At 42.2% G+C, this 19,069-nt stretch overlaps 1 protein-coding gene across 6 annotated transcripts in view; it reads right to left on the bottom strand.

The window, feature by feature from the left end:
• nrp1a (neuropilin 1a) overlaps nucleotides 1-19,069 on the bottom strand; it is a 77,568-nt gene that overhangs the window by 43,168 nt on the left and 15,331 nt on the right. For all 6 annotated transcript variants that reach the window (XM_024280326.2, XM_036217397.1, XM_024280327.2 and 3 more), the window contains 2 exons: nucleotides 13,676-13,857; nucleotides 3,315-3,542 (listed from right to left, as the gene is read on the bottom strand). In XM_024280326.2, coding sequence (XP_024136094.1) covers nucleotides 3,315-3,542; nucleotides 13,676-13,857 — 410 coding nt within the window. The remainder of the gene's footprint in view (nucleotides 1-3,314; nucleotides 3,543-13,675; nucleotides 13,858-19,069) is intronic.

The following is a 19,069-nucleotide window of genomic DNA, read 5'->3' as shown; positions in this document are numbered from 1 at the left end:
CCAGATTTGTATCGGAGAGGGTCTTTAAGTAAAAGCACCTCCAAGAGGTGCAACGATTAACACTTCAACCCCATCACCTGCACCGCAAAAACCCGCTGAATGCTGATGAGGAGCAGGCTGGGTAAAATTCAATTTTCTGTCTGTGATGGGCGAGAAAGGCTTTCATCTTGTCTGCACCCTACGTTGGAGGAGCCAGGGAAGAAAAAAAAAAAAAAAACTCGAAGATGCAATATTGCGCGTCTGAGTTCAAAGCCTAATCCCGGGCTGTGGAAGCCAGGCTTTGAACACGGCCTCCCCCCCCCCTTTCTCATTCCGTCCGTCACCTGCTGGTTTTTAAGATGAATGGATCTGAGAATGCCGATTTAAGGCGGTATTTGATTATGTGGTGCGAGTCGATGTGAGTGCCGCGGGCTTGAGCTACCCTGCAACTAGACGGTTCAAACTGTTTCAGCTAAAGTGGGCAAAACTGCCCCCCTCCACCATCCCCCTTTTGGTGGGAAACACAGAGAACCCAACAGAGGAAATTCCTGTTCGAGTCACTTTCCTGCGCGATGGGAATGTCACACAAAACCTAAATATCTCATCACAGATAAGACCTAGAACTCCCGAGTGAATTAACCCTAACAAACAGCAGGACACAATGCAGACCGTAATTAAAACAAGGAAGGGCGGGGTGCTGCAGTGATGAGGAAGTGTTTGGCATTGAGCAACGACTGGACATTGCTTTCATGACAGCTGTTATATCTGGGTCCAGTCTGGTATTGGCTTACAATGCGAAGTTTTATTTCCTCCAAATGGTGGAAGCTACAAAAAAGACATTGCTTCATAAAACAAGAATACAAATCAATGCGGTTAATAAAAAACCCTCCAAAAAGGCACATTTTACAAAGTTTTCTTTACTCGTTGCCATCATGTAGAGTATATGAGCTATATAAGCAGAAAATATTTTTAAAAAATGATTTAATTCAGAAAAAGAGCTTTTCATCATCTAACATCAGCCAGCAACAACATTTTACTTCACATTTTTTGAGTTTTTGACAGCATTTGATACGGTCAAACAAGTGTTTAGTACCACCAAGTTTGTTTTAATCAAAATTTTAAAAATACAGCTCACATTTAACCCTATCATTGCTGCCAAGGTCTGGTCATACTTAATCGGAACTTTGATGTATATTTGCGACTACTATTAAAAGTGTAGATCTAGAGCTAAAACATCTAAAGACCAAATCTAGATCATAGTTATTTCACAACCGGCTAACTTTTTGGGGGAAAGCTTCAAACAATGTGCATTCTTAGATAACTATTGGCTATTTACAACCATCTATGATAATCTGGAGGTCATTAACTTTAAAACATCGACCATGTAACTGGTAACTGTGTACTTTATTTTAGAATTATGAGTTAGGTAAAGTCTTGGTCACATACACTTGTACAGAGGGTTGACCTGTACAAGTGCTACAGGTTTTTAGATTGTCCAAGCCCATAGAGGGCTGTAGACGGGTGTGGACACATCTTAAAGGGAGCACGGGTGTGTCTTTTAATTCCTTTGAGGCATTTGCGGCTACCCTAAGAGTGCTCATGATAATGGAATGTACTGTAGTGGGACGAATGTTAAGTGTATTGTGAAGTATTTGAAAGGATAATGTAAGCTGCTTGCTTTGGTTAAGGACCCTTCAGCGTCACTTTTTGACGTTTTGGGTGTCCCCAACTCGTCGTTTTTTGACGTGTTGGCTGTTTGTAAAACCATGGGTCCGCAACCCTCAGGATGCAGTACTGGATGCGCACTGGTCCTTTGGACTCGAATAGGTCCGGTACCTTATCTTAACCCAGTACTGGTTTGTGTCTGGTATTTCCAGTTCGCACCCAGTACTGCTTAAGACACCCGTACAGGTCCGGTACCGCATCTGGTCCAGTGTCAGGTTAGGGTTTGCGTACTGGTGCACTATGCATCGCGGTACTGGACCGGTTCTGGTTTGTGGTCTGGATGTTGGGGACCCGAGATTTAATGGGAACAGCCAGTATGTCGAAAACGATGAGTTGGGGACACCCAAAACGTCAGAATGTGACACAGAAGGATCCTTTACCAAACGTCAACATGTGACGACTTGAGAGTGAGAATGTTCTGTACAGGTGATGCTGTCATACGCTGCCCTAACAGCACAATCTTCATTACTGACACTGTCCAAATGGATAACTCAAGGAGTGGTTTATGACCTTCATATTTTGTTGGTCACTTGCATGCCTCATCCAAGTTTGTCCGTTTTTAACAAGTAGACCACCTGTGTCCATTTGTAAGTGCAGTTGTGACTAAGACTTAAACTGTGACTACGATGTGCTTCCACTGTTGGTAAATGGTGAGTATGAAGATAAAGCCTTACAGAAGAAGGGCTTGATCAAACTTCCAAACCTATTTGCTCAGTTTATCCCTAACAACCCCGAAAGGAAATTTTCAGTTTGCTTTTAATCATCTGTGATTATTTTCTTGTTTTCTCCTCAGAGATGTCAGATCATTGTGGTCAATGGAGAGGGTCTGGGAATAAGAGACCCGGGTGGATCCACAGCAGCAGACCTGATGAATACAACAGCCAATCACAGTGCGCTAAGTATCTGCAGATCGTGGAGAACATGGTAAAATATCTCCCACTGACTCCTCACGTTGTCATGAAACTTAACCTCTGTATGAACAGAACCCAGTAGTGAGGTGATCCCCTGAGTGAGATTTTGTACCGTACATGTATGTGTTCATCATTTACCCCAACGTCGCACATTTTGACTTGCTAAAATAAATAACTGGAAGATAACATTCACCGTTACTGTCAGATCTGTCTGAAACCACGCCCCCTTTTTTCAAACTCACTACTTTCATAGCTCCAACACACTGAATATTAAGGCTGTCCTGTAGAATTGTCTTTTACATGCCACATCATTTTAAAGGCTGTACTCTGCAATTAAGAAATAATTAGCCAGTAGTTTAAAAAATAACTTCAATGTAGGTTATCTGTATTTACCCCATTCTCCTTTAGGTTATCCGTTTTGTTTTGTTCGTTGTACCCCGTAATTGGGAAATAATTACCCAATAGTTACATACTGTATGCAGTAATTACAGGGTAAAACGTAGGCTGTATTCTAAAGCGTTACCAGACTGGTAGTAATTATCTTTTCTTTTATTACCAGGAATTACGGCTACTTTAAAAGTAAACAACCAGTTGTAATTATGAATATACACTCAAAAGCAGAACTATATCGACGATAGTCGATTAGTCAATAAATCTCTACTCATCATTTCTGAAAAACAGGTAAACTTTTGGGCTCACCTCCAGGGAAGCCATCCCAGATCTCCAACCGATCGTAGCGGCAGAACACACCAACAGGGGGCGTGGGGTCGGGCTCCAAATCGAAATTCTCAAACTCCAAAATGATTTCCGACATCTTTGGGGCAAAGATCATGAAAGTGCAGTCCAGGTTGTTGGGGTATTTCTCCGGGAACCCGGGCGACTTTATGACACCGCCGCTGGAGGTGAAGTTCCTGGAGCACTCGGGACCTGCAGAGAGGTTGAAGGTGAGACGGAACGTGAGATGTTGAAAAGACGAGCAAAGCAGGAGGCAGAGGTCACGACTCCGACTGGCAAACGTAAAAGTGTTTGGTTTGGGTTTGTTTACATGGTAGCCATCGAGAAGGTCTGTTCCCAGCTGCTCTATTGAGCGCAGCAGTTTACGGCCCATAGCTGAAGGACCACCTTGATGACTCTGTTCATAAGGATCCACATCTGGATCTTTCCACTTTCCCCTGTACTGCCCCCTTTTACCTCTTCTTAAAGCAAATAATCCTATAAAATGTTCTGTTTTGAAAATCCCGTCCTAAAACCACTAACTTTATTAGCAAAATTATAAAGGCTAGAGTCAACACCGTTTGATTCACGCCTTTAAAAACCCCCCTGCACCCTCGTTAACCGATTTCTGTGAAACACGCTCAAGCATATAGCTCCGCTGATGGAAGCAAAGACTGCACACATCATCACATCCACAGTTTTACAGCGAGCAAATCTAAAATATTTATGCGCAGCCTCCCAGAGAGTTTCCTCTTAGCCGATGAGGAGCATTAGCCCTTTTTTTTTTACAGCGTTTCACCCTCTCGGATTATGATTTTAGAATGACTGACATGATAAAAATTATGCTAACAGCTGCAGGGTGATTTTTTTTTTTTTTTACACAGAGATTTTCAGGCTCAAGTGCTGGTCCAAGCTCCTCTTCACACAAACGCACTTAAAACAGCTGAAAAAATAGATGTACTGTCCTTTAAGGCAATTATTTGATGCCATTAGTTGCAGAAATGTACCCAAGATAATATAATTTTCCCGCTAGTCTGGCAGCTGGCGTGATGGGTGCAGATGTGGCCAATCAAACCGAAAATTGCAGGGAGTTATCGCTGGATAGAGCCACAGTTCGTCTGCCATTGTAGCTTAAGTGAATGTGGCAAACTGCTTTTTCCAGAGTCACTCAAGCATCTTGCTGGGCCCCCTAATTGAAGACCATCAGGCCCACTTGAGCCTGTCCACCAGCAGAGAGAAAGGGGGGATTGAGAGCTGTATTGATTATGTTTCTCCCAAAGATGAAAGCCAAGGCAAGCTGCATTTTCACTCCGTCGACAGTTGACATTTAGCGTCGCAGCAAAGCCTAGCTTTTTGTAGCACAATAGGTGCCATTAATTTCACATTTTTCCATTGTGTTTCCTGAGGGAAAATGGCGAGTTTTAAGGTAAAAATCTCCCATAGCTTCACCAAATTCTAAAGTGTCGAACTTTTTATCGCAGGTGTGGGGCGGGAATGAATTGGTTGTAAATGGATGGTTACATTTTCCAAACTTTTGAGTAGTAGTAGTGTAAAAATAATCTGCTTAATTTGAATGGCGGTAATTAGATGGAAAAGATATAGCAAAATCTAAGATATGAAAATTATTAGATATAATATTGTCTCCCTAAATTACTTTATTTCCCATGATATGAGGTTGACTTAAAAGTTTTTATATTTGTTATTTTTTAATTTAAAAAAACACTAATGTATCAATGTTTTTTAAGTGTCAAACAAGGTTGGGAGTTACAGGTGTTATGACTACACTAATAGCCAATGTGTAGCGGTCCTGGACTGTTTTTTTTTTTTTTTTTTAATTTACATTACAAACAAGGTTGGGAGTTAGCATAGTCACTGTAATGATTTTTTCAGAGGTATTAGTGTGTTTTTTGTGTTTGCAAACAAGGTTGAGAGTTACAGGCGTTGTGAATACGCTAACACGACTAAGGCTTCAACCTTGGCAAATGTGTATCGGTGTTGTACTGTGTTTTTTAATTATGTCCCAAACAAGGTTGGAAGATGCAGGTATTCTGAGTACGCTAATGCGGCTAACGGGGCTCATGCTTCTAATGTGGCTAATGCGTAACGGTGTCATCCTGTGTTTTTTAATTATGCTACAAACATGGTTTGGAGTTAGCGTAGTCACAGTAATGTCTGCTTTAGCACCATCAGTCTGTTTTTTATGTGTTGCAAACTCGTTTGGGACTGATAGGTAGGTTAATGTGTTTTTAAGCGGTATCAGTGAGTTTCTTTATGAGTTTCAAACAAGTTTGGGAGTTACAGGTGTTGTGAATATGCTAACACCTCTAATCCTTAAAAACGTGGCTAATAGTGTTGGACTGTGTTTTTTTAATTACGTTACTAACAAGGTTGGGAGTTAGCATAGTCACTGTATTTTTTTCAGCACTATCAGTCTCTTTTTTATGTGTTCATACAAGGTTGGGGGTTAAAGGTGTGAATACGCTAACTCAGCTAACGCATCTAACATGGCTAACTTGTACCTGTACTGTACTGTTCTTATTTACGCTACAAAATTGGGAGTAAGCCTAGTCACAGTAATAACTGCTTTATTGGTATCAGTCTGCTTTTTATGCATTGCAAACACGGTTAGGGGTTGCAGGTATTGTGAATATGCTAACTTTTCTAACGCAGTTAATGTGTAGCGGTGTCAGACTGTTTTTTTTTAATTACGTTACTAACAAGTTTGGGAGTTAGAGTAGTCACTGTAACGTTTTTCAGCAGTATCTGTGTTTTTTATGCATTCAAACAAGGTTGGGAGTTACAGGTATTGTGACTACGCTAACACAGCTAACACCTCTAACATGGCTAATGTGTAGCGGCGCTGGACTCTTTTTTTTTTTTTCGTTACTAACATAGTAATGTTTGTTTTAGTGGTATCTGTCCTTTTTGTGTTGCAAACAAGGTTAGGAGTTACAGGTATTTGGAACACACTAACAGGTTTAACACTTCTTATGTGGCCAACGTGTAGCGTGTTACAAACAAATTCTAAAGTTACTGTGAACGCATTTAATAATGTCTGACTGACTGACTTTTGTCTGACTCAATGTGCCTTATAGTTCAGTGTGTCTTATATATGACTTAATTTCAAAAATAGAGTTTGCATTATTAAAACTGGTAATGGTTTTATTAAAAGCTAAAAGCCAAGCAGTTCTTTTTCTCACTGAGTTACAAGAAATGCCATTAAAGAAAAAATCTATAGATGGATTTTATTGATCAATATTTTAAAGTGAATCGATGAAATCAGTCTAACAGTTTAAAGTGGGTAAAATGGTTTTGAAAATACGAAAGGTGAGCTACTCATTCATTTTATTTTGAAAAACAAAAAAAAAATGCTTTTAACAAAAGCAGCTGAATCTATTACAGGAAGTTAAAGTAAAGAAAGAGAAGCAACCTCTAGCTTACCAGCTTCCCCGCTCGCTCACTGATGTTCAGGCCTGTAATGGCTTCATAAAGCCTGTTTATATGGAGCCTTTGTCTAGTGAAAGAGGGAGAGGACATTTGCCATTTGGAACTGGCTTGATGGGTGATTAGGGTTTGTTTCAGAGAAGAGTCTGTGGAATGCTGTTTAATGGAACTTTCGTTCCAATCTAATTTCAATCTTTGCAAGTGTTTGGGATTTATAATGAATCTTCAATAAATATGTCTCCCACATTAAGAGAGCCTTTCAGCTGTTAGTGTCCCTGATGCCTCGTCCTCTACGTCTCCATAAAGCTGCAGCTCTCAGAGTTAATCATTACACCAACACAGCGCCGAGGAGCAGTTAAACCTGACCGCCTCCTCTGGTATTTAACTATGTGCACATTCTCTGTTTTGTTTTTGTCCGACAAAGTAAATGACCACTGTTGATACAGCGCGCCTGTTCATCACCCCTCCCCTCCACAGCCATCACTGACTTGGCCCGCCCCGCTTTTTTGTTCTGTCCTCATGTCCCGCTGATGAAGGGTTAATCGCTAGTGGAAAATCAACTCTTTCAGCACTAAATCAATCATTGTCCCCAAGCATGTGGAGGGGCCATTCACTGAAACAGATGGAGAGGCAGGTTCACAAGTGAGCGCGCTCACTGGCAGCACCGTATTTAGCATGTCATCCGAGCCCATGATGTCACCACCTCCCCAAACCCCCCGGTCTTAATGGAGGGAGGGGCAAACGGCGCTGGAAAAGGAGGGTCTCCCTTTCAAGGAACCCGTTATCCTTCTGTGATGACACAGCGTCTCCACGCCAGATGTGACCGCGCACAAAAAAGCTCAATGTTCCACCGGCGTGCAAAGTGTTTGGACATGTGGCTGCCATTGACTGTATAAGAGAACTGGACCGAGTAACCCCTCCTCCCTCATGTTCCAAATAGGTAGTGCAAAAATCCAATAGACTTTGACATAAACACCTCAGTCATTATAGATGTTAGAATATTAGGTGTGTAACGATTCATTTAAACAAGGATTCATTCATGTCATAGTTTGTCCTTGATGATACGATCCAAAGTCGATATTTGATCATTCTTACCCGATTCGATTTATTGATCTCAGATTAATGAAGGACATCTTCAGTACAGGATATCTTATAGTAAAATAAACCTACCGTATCCAAATGGTACTTTCCAATATAAATTTTAATCAATTTATTTAATTTTGCATCAGACAGACTGATCTAGGTGGATTGTAGGAATATAAATCAATTCATCGATATAATTCATTGAGTTTTGACAGGTTTCGTGTTGCCCATTTTCAAGTAAAAGGGGTGTGGCCTTCCAACAACTCACTTCTGTTTAGCGAAAGTGGTTGCCATACACTGTAAAAAATGTCAGCAATTTTTACCAGTGTAGCAATATTAATGATGATTTCTGGTTCCAACATGGCGGACTTTGTATTGAGAAAAAAACGGCGACCGAATTGACTTCATTTAGCTGGAAGCATGTCATTTTCTGTGGGTGACATCACACTCACTTGGTCCAGTTCTCATATAAAAGCAGTCACAGTGGCTGCTAGAAGCTTCTTTGTGGTAAACCGGACCTTGAAGTGAATGTAAGCAAAGCATCGGGACAGACATGAGGTTGTCTGGAAGCCTACAGACATGTGGATCTATGCAAACTGCAGAGGTGTTAAGAGAAACCACATGTCTGGCATGCTTAAGAGGATTTCTCTTATGTCACAAGAGGGAAAAAAAATCACAGCTCCTGCAAAAACTCATCCCTGGAGTTTACCCACTTTCCTTTGGGAAACATAAATAAGTTTCTCCAGCGTTTTCACCCTCAGTTTGATTATTGTTTTGACGTCTAGGGCCGACAAACACGACCAGCGGGCTCATTGGCTCTCCTCCCCCTCCTTCCTTCCTTCCCATCGCTCTTCCTCGTCTGCGGTCAGACTTGCCAGTAGAACAAGGCTGCCAATTTGCGAGCAATAAAATAAATAGCTTATGCTAATTAAGATGGCTGGATGGGACTGAAGAGCAGAGAGGGATAGACGTGGAAGCAGCCAGAGAGAACAACCTGCTCTCCAATTAGACACTTTGCAGTCCGCGGCTGATCAAAGCCAGAGCTGCGAATGTTTTTTTTTTTTTTTTTTTTTAGTGCGTGCGTATTTACATAGTTTACAGCTTAAGTGGGTCAGTCTGCACATATAAACATGCTTTTATAAGTTGGAGTTCCTGAGGGAAGTAGGTGTTTACACATGTTGGTTTGGTGAGTTTATCCATCTTCCGTGTGACCTTTGTTTGAGTAACTCCCAGAGGTCGCCTTGCAGTCATCCAGGCCCATAATCCCTGCAATAAACAGCCGGTGTTCTCTGCATTTCCATTTCATTGACATGCAAAAGCCTCCCATTCCTCTATCTGCAATCAGAGCATCTGTGCATCATCATTAACGTAACACGTGTTAGCCAACACAATGTTTTTCCAGCTAATACCCTGTTTGTTGATAAGCTGCGCTAATCAGCTAGCTTTGTCTCTCTGGTTCTGCGCGCCTCCACCACTCGCTCTAACAAACAGAGCTGCTAATTGATCTCAGAGCCTTGTTCTTGGCGAGAGCGAGCGCGGCGGTAGTCAAAACACGAATTCCAAGCCCGCCGAGGGTCTGGATTCTCCGAGGCTGAGATGGCACACCCGCGGTGCTCCTCAAAACACCCAGATGAAAACGGCTCTGCCGCCTTGCTCCTCGCCTCCAGCGCCAATGTGGAGCGTTATCGCTGAGCTCCAACTTTCTCTGCTCCCACAGAAGCCGGCGAAAGGGCCCCTAACGAACGCCGCTCATTTGTAATCTGGTTAATAGATGACGCTGGGAAATGCCGAGCTAATCGTGGAAGGAATGCGGCGATTTAAGCGGTGCGAGCGGACAGGCCTGCGTATGTCGGGGTGGAGCGCGGCTTTGATCTCCTAAATGGACCTGCACTCCACCAGCTGCCTCGCTCCGATGGGGACACGCGCAAAGTCACAGGAAAACAGGCGCACAAGCCCAGATTAAAGGAAGGAGGAACCTTGCCAGGCCATCCATCACGTCTCGGAGGTCATGAGGGGGCTGTCCTATAGACTGCTGCTAAGGTTAATTAATGAAAGTGGAGTCTGTGGCACCTGTCTAACTGTCCTCCTTTTTCCAGCCCAAAACAAAGAAAGGCGGAATGCCAAACGGAACTCTCCCTCGCTTTCCGTTATGTTCCAATTAGACAAACATCCTCTGAAAATACAGTACGTGTGTTCACATAATATGACCCAGAGATCTTATTTTAACCCACAGGAACCCATGGTGACATCAGTGTAACAGAAAAATATAAAAATGGGCTCTGTGATCTACTTGATTTGTGGTGCATTCCACATCATTTTATTTTTAAGGAGCATTAAAGACCCAAACCATGTTTTTAATAGGGCTGGTTATCGATAATAGTTTCCAGAAACAATTTGATTTCAATTTTTTTCGTTTCTTTCGATTCTTCAATTCAATTAAATTTTGAGTTTACATATTTAGACACATTTGTTTAGAAATACATTAATAATCTAATATATGTTTTGAATGTATTTATATTATTCTGATAAAGTTCACATGCTGTAGAATTTATCAGTGAAATAATGAGATTAATATCAAACAGTGTTACATGGATTCTCTAAAGGAGAAGTTCTAACAAAAAGGTTCAAATCATTAACATTGTAAACATTGTTCTGCTTCTTCTGGAGGGCGTTTCAGTTTTACCACTAGGTGGCGATCGCGCTATGACATAACACCTTATTCCAGAAGAAGAAGACAGTATGAGGAAAAAATGTGATTTAGACCACTAATAGTTACTTTAAAAATGTTTGCTTGAAAGAGTTTGGAAAATTCATGCCTCTGAGTTTATAAAGACGTTCATTTAGTCAGGTCGACCAAGCGTTAGCATTAGCATCCTATGGGAAATTTCATTAAGCGTTAGCATCAGAGTTTAGCTTTATGTGCTAAATCAATCTATATTTTTATGAATCAGTTATTGGTCTCTAAAGCATAAATCAATTCAGATCGATTAATCGATTTAATCAACACAGCCCTAGTTTTTAACGCTCCATTCTGATGAATCAACTTGTAAACAATTTGATCCTTGAACGTCTTTGCTTTGAAATTGCTCGCCATTTTTGTTACACCCCTAATGTTAGCTTGGAGGTGTAAGCTAATGGAAGAATGTGTTAACAAAGGGTTGATGGGAAGTCAGTGCAGGCTTACTCCATGCACACACATAATTCAGAGGTGAATTTCTAATGAACTACAGCTATTTCCCGGAAAACAAATGTTTTTTGGATTTTTTGCTAAAAACGGCATAATCATAATTAAAAGATCACTGGAAACTCTTTTACAATAGATCAAAAGATGATAGGAGTGGGACTTTAAGACAAAGCAACAGCTCTTCACACCTGCTATGTGATGAAAGCCCTTCCTGACCACATTAGCTAAGCCACATGGATTCACTTCCCATCCACCAGCAGATCGTTGGCATGATAACGGCAGTTCAAACCCTCACTGCCGAACGCCATCTGACTACCCCCCATTTGCTCAGTCACCGCTCAGTCACCGCCCCTGTTTATTGCAGAATAACTCACTCCAGATAACAACTACAATAATGGAACATATGGGGACGATGAGTCATTGGTTTTGAATGTGGCACAGCGCTTGCTTATAGGCCATTTACATAATGGTGATGCCCTGATGTCTTGACTAAAGCACAAACAAACCATGAAATTAGACAGAGAAGCCGTTTCTTGCTTCATTATCAGAATCGTTGCTGCAGCTCCTGTATCTGCTGCTGGTGGAGTCAGAGGTGGAGAAGTGTTTCATGACTCTCAAACCGAGAGCCCATTAACACGGGGTCAAATAAAATCTCCTCAAATGGAACACAAGTGTAATGAGATTATTGTGCATTAGGGATGACACAATTCTCAGTTTAAAACCATACGGTATGTTACACCATTAAACCGAATCTTCAGGAAGGAGAATTGTTTCGTACCTACTGCATACCATTTTACGTGTCACTTTTTGACATTTTGGCTGGCACTAATTCGTTTTTATTTTTTGGCGTGATGGCTGTTCATAAAATCAAGGGTCCGCAACCCTCGGGATGCAGTACTGGAGGCGGACTGGACCTGTAGGACGCGTCCGGTACTGTTGCCCGGCACTACACCAGATGCGATACCAGACCATTGACGTGAATAACAATGGACAGCTCAAACCCCCACACTTCTGTGTTCCAAATAGGAATACTCGCGGGTTGCAAGAAGTCCAAAGTCCCATAGACTTCCATTGAGAAACAGTCAGTTATTTCTCAGTTATTTTATTTGTCTGAATAACCATTCTTGCTCTGATGCTTTCTGCTTAACATCTTTTTTTCTAATCAATTTCTGTTGAGATATTTTTTCTTTGTCGACAGTTATTCAAGTTATAAACTGACCAATCAAATGCCTCAGTAAAAGCATGTGGCTCCCGCTGGCCCGATTGACAGATTCCTCCACGTCATTTTTAGTGGGAGGGGTGTGGGCTTCGAACAAGCCAGAACAAGCTCACTTAGATTGATACATAGAGTACTTTCTCTAAAAACGTGACTCAGACTATAGGGCTGGGTTTTAAAAAATGTATTAATCGATTTGAATCGATTTAAGCTTAATAGATCAATAATCGATTCACAAAAGATATAAATCGATTTAGCACGTAAAGCTAAAGTCCGCTAGCCTGATGCTAACGTTCAATAGAATTTCCCATAGGACGTTTAATGCTAACGCTCGGTTGACCAAAAAAATACAGTAACTATTTGTGGTCTAAAACTTGCTTTTTCCCTCATACTGTTGTCTTCTTCTTGAATAAAGTGTACTTCTATATCGCGATCGCCACCTAGTGACCAAACTGAAACGGCCTCCAGGAAAAGCAAAACAATGTTTACAATGTTAATGATCTGAACATTTTTTTTAGAACTTCTGCTTTTGAGAATCTGTGTATTACTGTATGATATTAACAATCTCAATATTTTACTAATAAATTTTACAATATGTGAACTGTATCAGATTAGTATAAATATATTCAAATTAAATAATACATGTTTAATGTATTTCTAACCAAATATGTATACATTTGTAAACTTAAAATTGAATTGAATTGAAGAATCGAAAGAATCGGAAAAAATCGGAATCTGATCGATTCGGGCTCTTGTGAATCGAATCAAATCGTTTCTGTAAATTATAACCAATACCCAGCCCTAACTCAGACGACTCGGACTAATTGCTGTGGAGGGGCTGCAATTGCAGTAGACATACCAGGAAGTGACGGCGAAGGCTCTGGCCTGATTTCGCGAGGGTGGAAGGTAATGCATTTCCTATGGGGGACCTCAACGCTCAAGATGTCCAGTTTATTTAGACGGTCTATGTACCAGACCCAACCCGGTACAGGAGGCAATGCCCGACGCAAACCGGTAGCGTGTTAGGGTACAGGTTGGGGACCTGTGAGTTAATGAGAACAGCCAGCACGCCAATGGGGACACAAAAAATGACAATTTTTGACGCGGAGGGGTCCTTAACCAAACATCAATATGTGAGTTGGTAGTATGTGTTGCATTATGCTACGTTTACACAGGTTCAGAAACACGTGTTCAAGTGACCACATCCAATGAAAGTCTATGTAAACGCGCATGTATGTGAGTTTTGGGCTTTTGCCATCAAAACTCATGGTAATACGTCACTACCCAAGTCTGTTTTAAGGTTAGAGTACTAGTACTGGAGATAGTGAAGACAGTGTACCGTTACTTCCAAATTATGCATTGAGAGTTATAATGTGCTAAATAATCGGCTAGAAATGATCTTCATGAGCAATAGCTTACCGGTCTTAAAAATCTCGTATCGGATGGAAAAACCCGCTCCATGGGTTTCATAGTCGGACACAAACTTGATGAAGAGCTGGTTCCCTGAGGAGACGACAGGGGACGGCGCGATCTTCCCACAGTACTTCCCCACCAGCTGCCCGCTCTCGTCCACGCCGTCTCGCACCTCCACGTAGTCATACCTGGACACAAACGAGAACAGAGGGGTCACTCAAAACTATTTTCTCTGAATTTAACAACGTGTGAGCGATGCTTATCCTCAGAGGAACACGGCATATTGTGCAGGTAATGCGGTGGAAAGGAAACACCGCGTGCTAATGAGGTCTCAGGTTAGAACTCGGAGAACAGGTGGGGAGGTAATATACTTTCATTAGGAGGGAACACTGATGAGGTTTGGTGCTCCCCGCAGGACAGAGGTCGACTTCCTGTAACCGCATTAACCACTGAAACTCCCAGCATTCCTCCAGAAAACTCATCCACAAACTTTCCACAGTGGACCTTTATAAGCCCTGAATCAGCAATCTGATATCAATTCTGCCTGACGACAACCACTATAGTTTTGATCACGTTTCACGTAAGAGTTATGCAATGTCGAGAGGTTCACAAACAGTTACTGGTCATGTTAACAAGGTTGAAACTTTATTTAATCATTTCAATTAACTTTGCTGAGCTGAACTGTTATCTCACATAACCAGAAAATATCTGCCTCAGAACGTGTCTCTTTTTCCGCTCTGTAAGAAAGAAATTGGATTGGAACATAATTATATTTTGGCCTTTGGCTTCAACGATTTGTGTAAAAAAAGAACAGGTGTTGAAAGTTTGAAAAAGCTGCAGACACTCAGAGGCTGCAGTTAAATGGAATTTCAGACCTGCGGCTATTGAAGGGAGCATATTAATTGAGCCTGCACTGATTTGGGGAGCAGAGGAGGTGAAGAATGGAGACACACAGACACATGCATGATGGTTGGCATGCAAAGGCTAAGTCAGAGGAGGAGGAATTAGCCAACAAGGGTGGTCTGAAGAGTCTCGTGTTATCGGTTTGTATTTTCAGGTAGCTTTTCAGAGCGCGCATTAAATCTTCGAGTTGTGGTTTTTCGCTCCACTGCCTGCCTGCCTGCATGAGTGTGTCTTTGAAGGGTGAGATAACTTTTCCAGGCTTTGTTTCGACTTTGCTCCAGAAGCAGATTTCAGTTCATCTGTGTGTAATTTGCCACAAAGTGAGTCTCTGCCAGGTTTTGCAGCTCCTCTGTCATAAATATTCTTGGTCAAACGCGCCAGACATGTGACAATGCCGCCACCAGAGCGCTTTGAACAACCCGATCCTGACGAACGCGAGTCAAACTTCCAGCAGGTGTGTGGTCACATTCAGTCACACTCTCCTCGCCCGACTCCTCTGAAAAGACGCGCCCTCGGGGCAAAGAGGCCAATTTCCATAGTTTTGCTTGATTCCCAAATTACTGTCAAAACACCAGACCTCCTAAATGATTCTGAGCCCACTTAATGTGCGGCTTTTTGCACGCAAACGTGAGTTTAGCCCAGAATGACGCCGTTGTTCCGCTAAATCCTTTGGATGGGCTTTGACCTGTATCAACATGTGTGTGATGCAGGTAAGTGTGCCACCTTTCAAAGAAAAGCTTTATTGTTTCTGTTCTGATACGTTTCTTGGAGCTCAGAATGGACTGCTGTGTAGACGCTTCATGCATCATGGTGACCCCTAAACACCTTTAAGCAGATTCTCAGACCTCAATAAACCAGAAAGAACTGTTGTTCTGTAAAAATGTACAAATATGTGTTTTTATTATATTGATTTTGGATTTAAAGTAGATTTGCCAAACATTTTCAGTTCTGCTAGAAAACTAAAAATTTTGGATAAAATACCCCCAGAAAAGCCATTGTTCTCGTTCTATTTCTGTATTTGAATGGACAATTGGTACCATTGTTTCCACACTATAAGGCGCACTACATATCTACTTTTTTTTGGTAATACTTTTGAGCACTGCATATATGTAGAATAATTTTGGTTGTGCTTATTGATGTTGAAGATATTTTGAGGGATGTATGACTCTGTGTTATTTTTTATCACGCTAATGTGTCTAACGTGTAGCAATTTTTTTAGTGTACCTAACAACATTGAAAGTTAGCATAGTCACAGTAACATTTGTTTTACTTGCATCAGTCAGTTTTTTTATATATTGCTAATGAGATGCAAGTTACGGGAATTGTAAATATGCTAACTTGGCTAGTGCAGCTAATTTGGCTAACATGTAGCACTACATTTTTCCCAGTTACTTAAAGGGTTGAAAGTTTGTCTGGTCACAGTAGATTTTGTCTTAGCAATATCAATATGTTTTTTTACATGTTGCAAACGAGATGAAAGTTACAGGAAATGTAAATATACTAACTCATTTGGTGCTGCTAATGTGGCTAACCTTTAGCATGTTACAAGCAAGTTCTTGAGTTTCTTTGAACCCAGTTAACAAAGATTGAGGCCAAATCTGAATTCTTTCCCTACCCCTCCATATGTAGGGGCATTTGGAGAAGTAGCGGTGTCTGAAATAGTTTTTTTAAGACGTAACCGTGGGGATTTATGACTGTGTATCCCTCTGCTGTGAGGATGGAGAACCAATATTTAAAGCAGTTTTTCTCCATGTCTGCTGATTCATGTTAAAATGATTAAAGAGCTCTGGTATGTCACAGATTGTGTGTTATTTAGACGTCACCGACGACATCTGTAGCATTAAAGGGCGAAAACAGTTTTTACTTCATTGATTCAAATGTCTTTATCTTGTATATGTCACTTCTTGAATTCCTCTGATTCCTTTTACGTCTGATTGAACAAACTTTGGACCAATTCTTCATCCTATTTTCTTCGGCATTCTCCCTTGGCTCACACATACACTGCCGGAATTCTTTGACAAAAAAGAGGAAAAACTTGTTTCCTGTGGTGTTCACAGCTCTATCCTTCCTGCGGTGCGACAAAACCTCCAGGAAGTAAGTCATTATTTGGTTTAAAAGGCTCCCCTGTGTAATGATGTAATATTGTTTGATGGCAGTGAGATATTTTTGCAGTAAAAGCACAGATATGACTTTTTTTTTTTATTAATTGCAGAAAGATACTTTCCAACTGCAGGATTTGCTGGTTCTTTTCCCGCGAAAGCGGTTCTGTTAGTTGAACTCCAGTTTTGATCACATCGATGTTTCTGTGGCGCCCATCAGCAGTCTTATGATTCACCGCGGTGCCGCTGCAGCTGTCTCAGCCTTCCCCACATCTGAGAGCCGGAGCGACTCCGCACACCTGAAAAATTGATGCGGAGGAGCAACTTTCTGCGTGGGTTGGTTTTTAATGTACACGTGTGTGCAGATGCGCCAGCGGTTTGCATTTTCGGTACACTGTGTACACACAAATAACCTAGATTTTCCAGTCAGATATGGTTTCTAACACTCAAAAGAGGAAAAGAAAAACAACCTTATTTTTGGCTCCGATTCGACTCCTCGGCGCTCCAAAAAGGCTGTTTACAGCTTTCCTATCTGGGCCCATAACCAGCTGGGATGGGCCTCGTCATTGCGACGCAGTGGGGCAGAGAACGCAAATGGAGGGAGAGAATGCATCCTCCTGGGAGGAAGATAGGAACCCATTTCATCAAAACGTCTCCATTTGTGCCTAAATGAGCGGCCAGAACTCCGGCGGTTACGCTCCGACGCGTCCACGGATCCATTCCAGAAAGGGGGTTATGGGAAATGCTCCAAACTATCGCCTGATGCTATATGTGGCTCTAATCTATCCCACCAAACACCTGTGGGCACTTGCTTCGGTGGTTAAGAGCCCTCAGGAAGGACAGAGGACGGTTAACAACCTCCATGTAGGATCATTAAACAAGTCCACGGACGCGTCCTACTTCCAAAGCCCACATGCTCCAACAATTTTGGCTCCATCCAGCCAGGTTAAACTTAGAACTCTCTTTTTTCCACGATCCTCATGACAATACAATCATCCACGCCACTATTTATCCGTCTGTTCTGCTTGGGGTTTGGGTGGGCTCGCGACTACAACACCGATAATTGCACACACACACTGAGCAGCCTACCACAGCGCTAATAGTGAAAACGGTTTGCCAATCCAGTGGGGAAATTAAAGAGGGGGGGGGGCAGAGAAAGAAGAGAAAATGGGGGTAGGAGGGGGCTGTAATTCTCCGCGACCTTCGCTTCAGCAACTCAAATGTATTAGCCTGCCTTCTTTCTTCAGGCACAGAGAAAAAGCAATCCGCCAGTGTCAAACGAGAACATTAGTCCTCCCTGCAAAGCCAAAGAGAGCGGTACAAACCGCCACCCTAACAATATAACCGCTATATTGCCTCAAGCTTTCCCATGGAAATAATCTGTCCTCCCTCCATAAATGTCCGCTTGATCTGGTTCTACAAAAGCAATGCAATCTAAGGCAATGAAATAACGCTATGACAGAGTGTATAAGCCTCGCACAATTGGTTAGATTTCTCAATCAGACCATTTATAAGCGGAGGCATTCTGCGGAAAGTCCCACAACAAGAGCCCTTTCTTCGCCGCTGCCCTCTGGTTCAGCCGCATTCAGAACAAATGCCGCAGCCTTTCTCCCACTTTTCCCCGCCGCTGACAATGTCTGAGCTCTGCTGCTGTATGAAAACATGTCACCTACAGCGTGTCAAAACACATCTGGGTAAGTGGAAACGCCTAAACGCTGAACTCTGGGCGGCTCCAGAAAGCCCAGGGAGACTCATCTGAAACAAAAAGAGCTGGTTGTCAGCTGTCAGGAAACTCCAGCCAGGGGACTCCAGGTATTAACGAGTCCCGCCGAACATACTGTCACTTGGGTCTCAGGCAAAACATCATTAACGTTTGTACGAGGGGGGCTACGACAAGACTGAGTTCTCCGTGCCTAGAGGGGACATACCTCGCTAAAGTAAAAATGCTCTCTTTTTCTCCAGTTTCCATCCAGAGCTGCCTCCCCACTGCATGTGACATTCATTAACCCCAACTAGAATAACAGGTTTCCCTTTTCCTTGGGCTCCGATCCAGCCATAATGACCCCCGTTTGGGCTTGCCGGGACAGACAAGACGAAAAAAAGAGAAGAAAACGGGGCCAGTAACCCCGGTTTGAGTGCTCCTGGTTAGAACCATTAACCCTAATTGACTTGGACGTTAAGATTTTTATTGAAGGGAAAGAGCAAATCGCTTAGACGGACACTTGAGCTGTAAATTTTTTATTTTTTTTAAATCGGCAGATATTTGGGAGACACTTTGCTGATGTTGTGACTCGGCAGGAAATAACTGCCCAAACCACCAACCAATCAGAGCCCTGGGGCACCACATGTGCTTCCACAAGCTCGGCAGAGTTGGAAACATGGATTAAAAAAGACGCTT

Source organism: Oryzias melastigma, linkage group LG20 (genome assembly GCF_002922805.2).
Source record: "Oryzias melastigma strain HK-1 linkage group LG20, ASM292280v2, whole genome shotgun sequence".
NCBI classification, from domain to species: Eukaryota; Metazoa; Chordata; class Actinopteri; order Beloniformes; family Adrianichthyidae; genus Oryzias; species Oryzias melastigma.
This window is presented reverse-complemented; position numbering and strand designations above follow the sequence as displayed.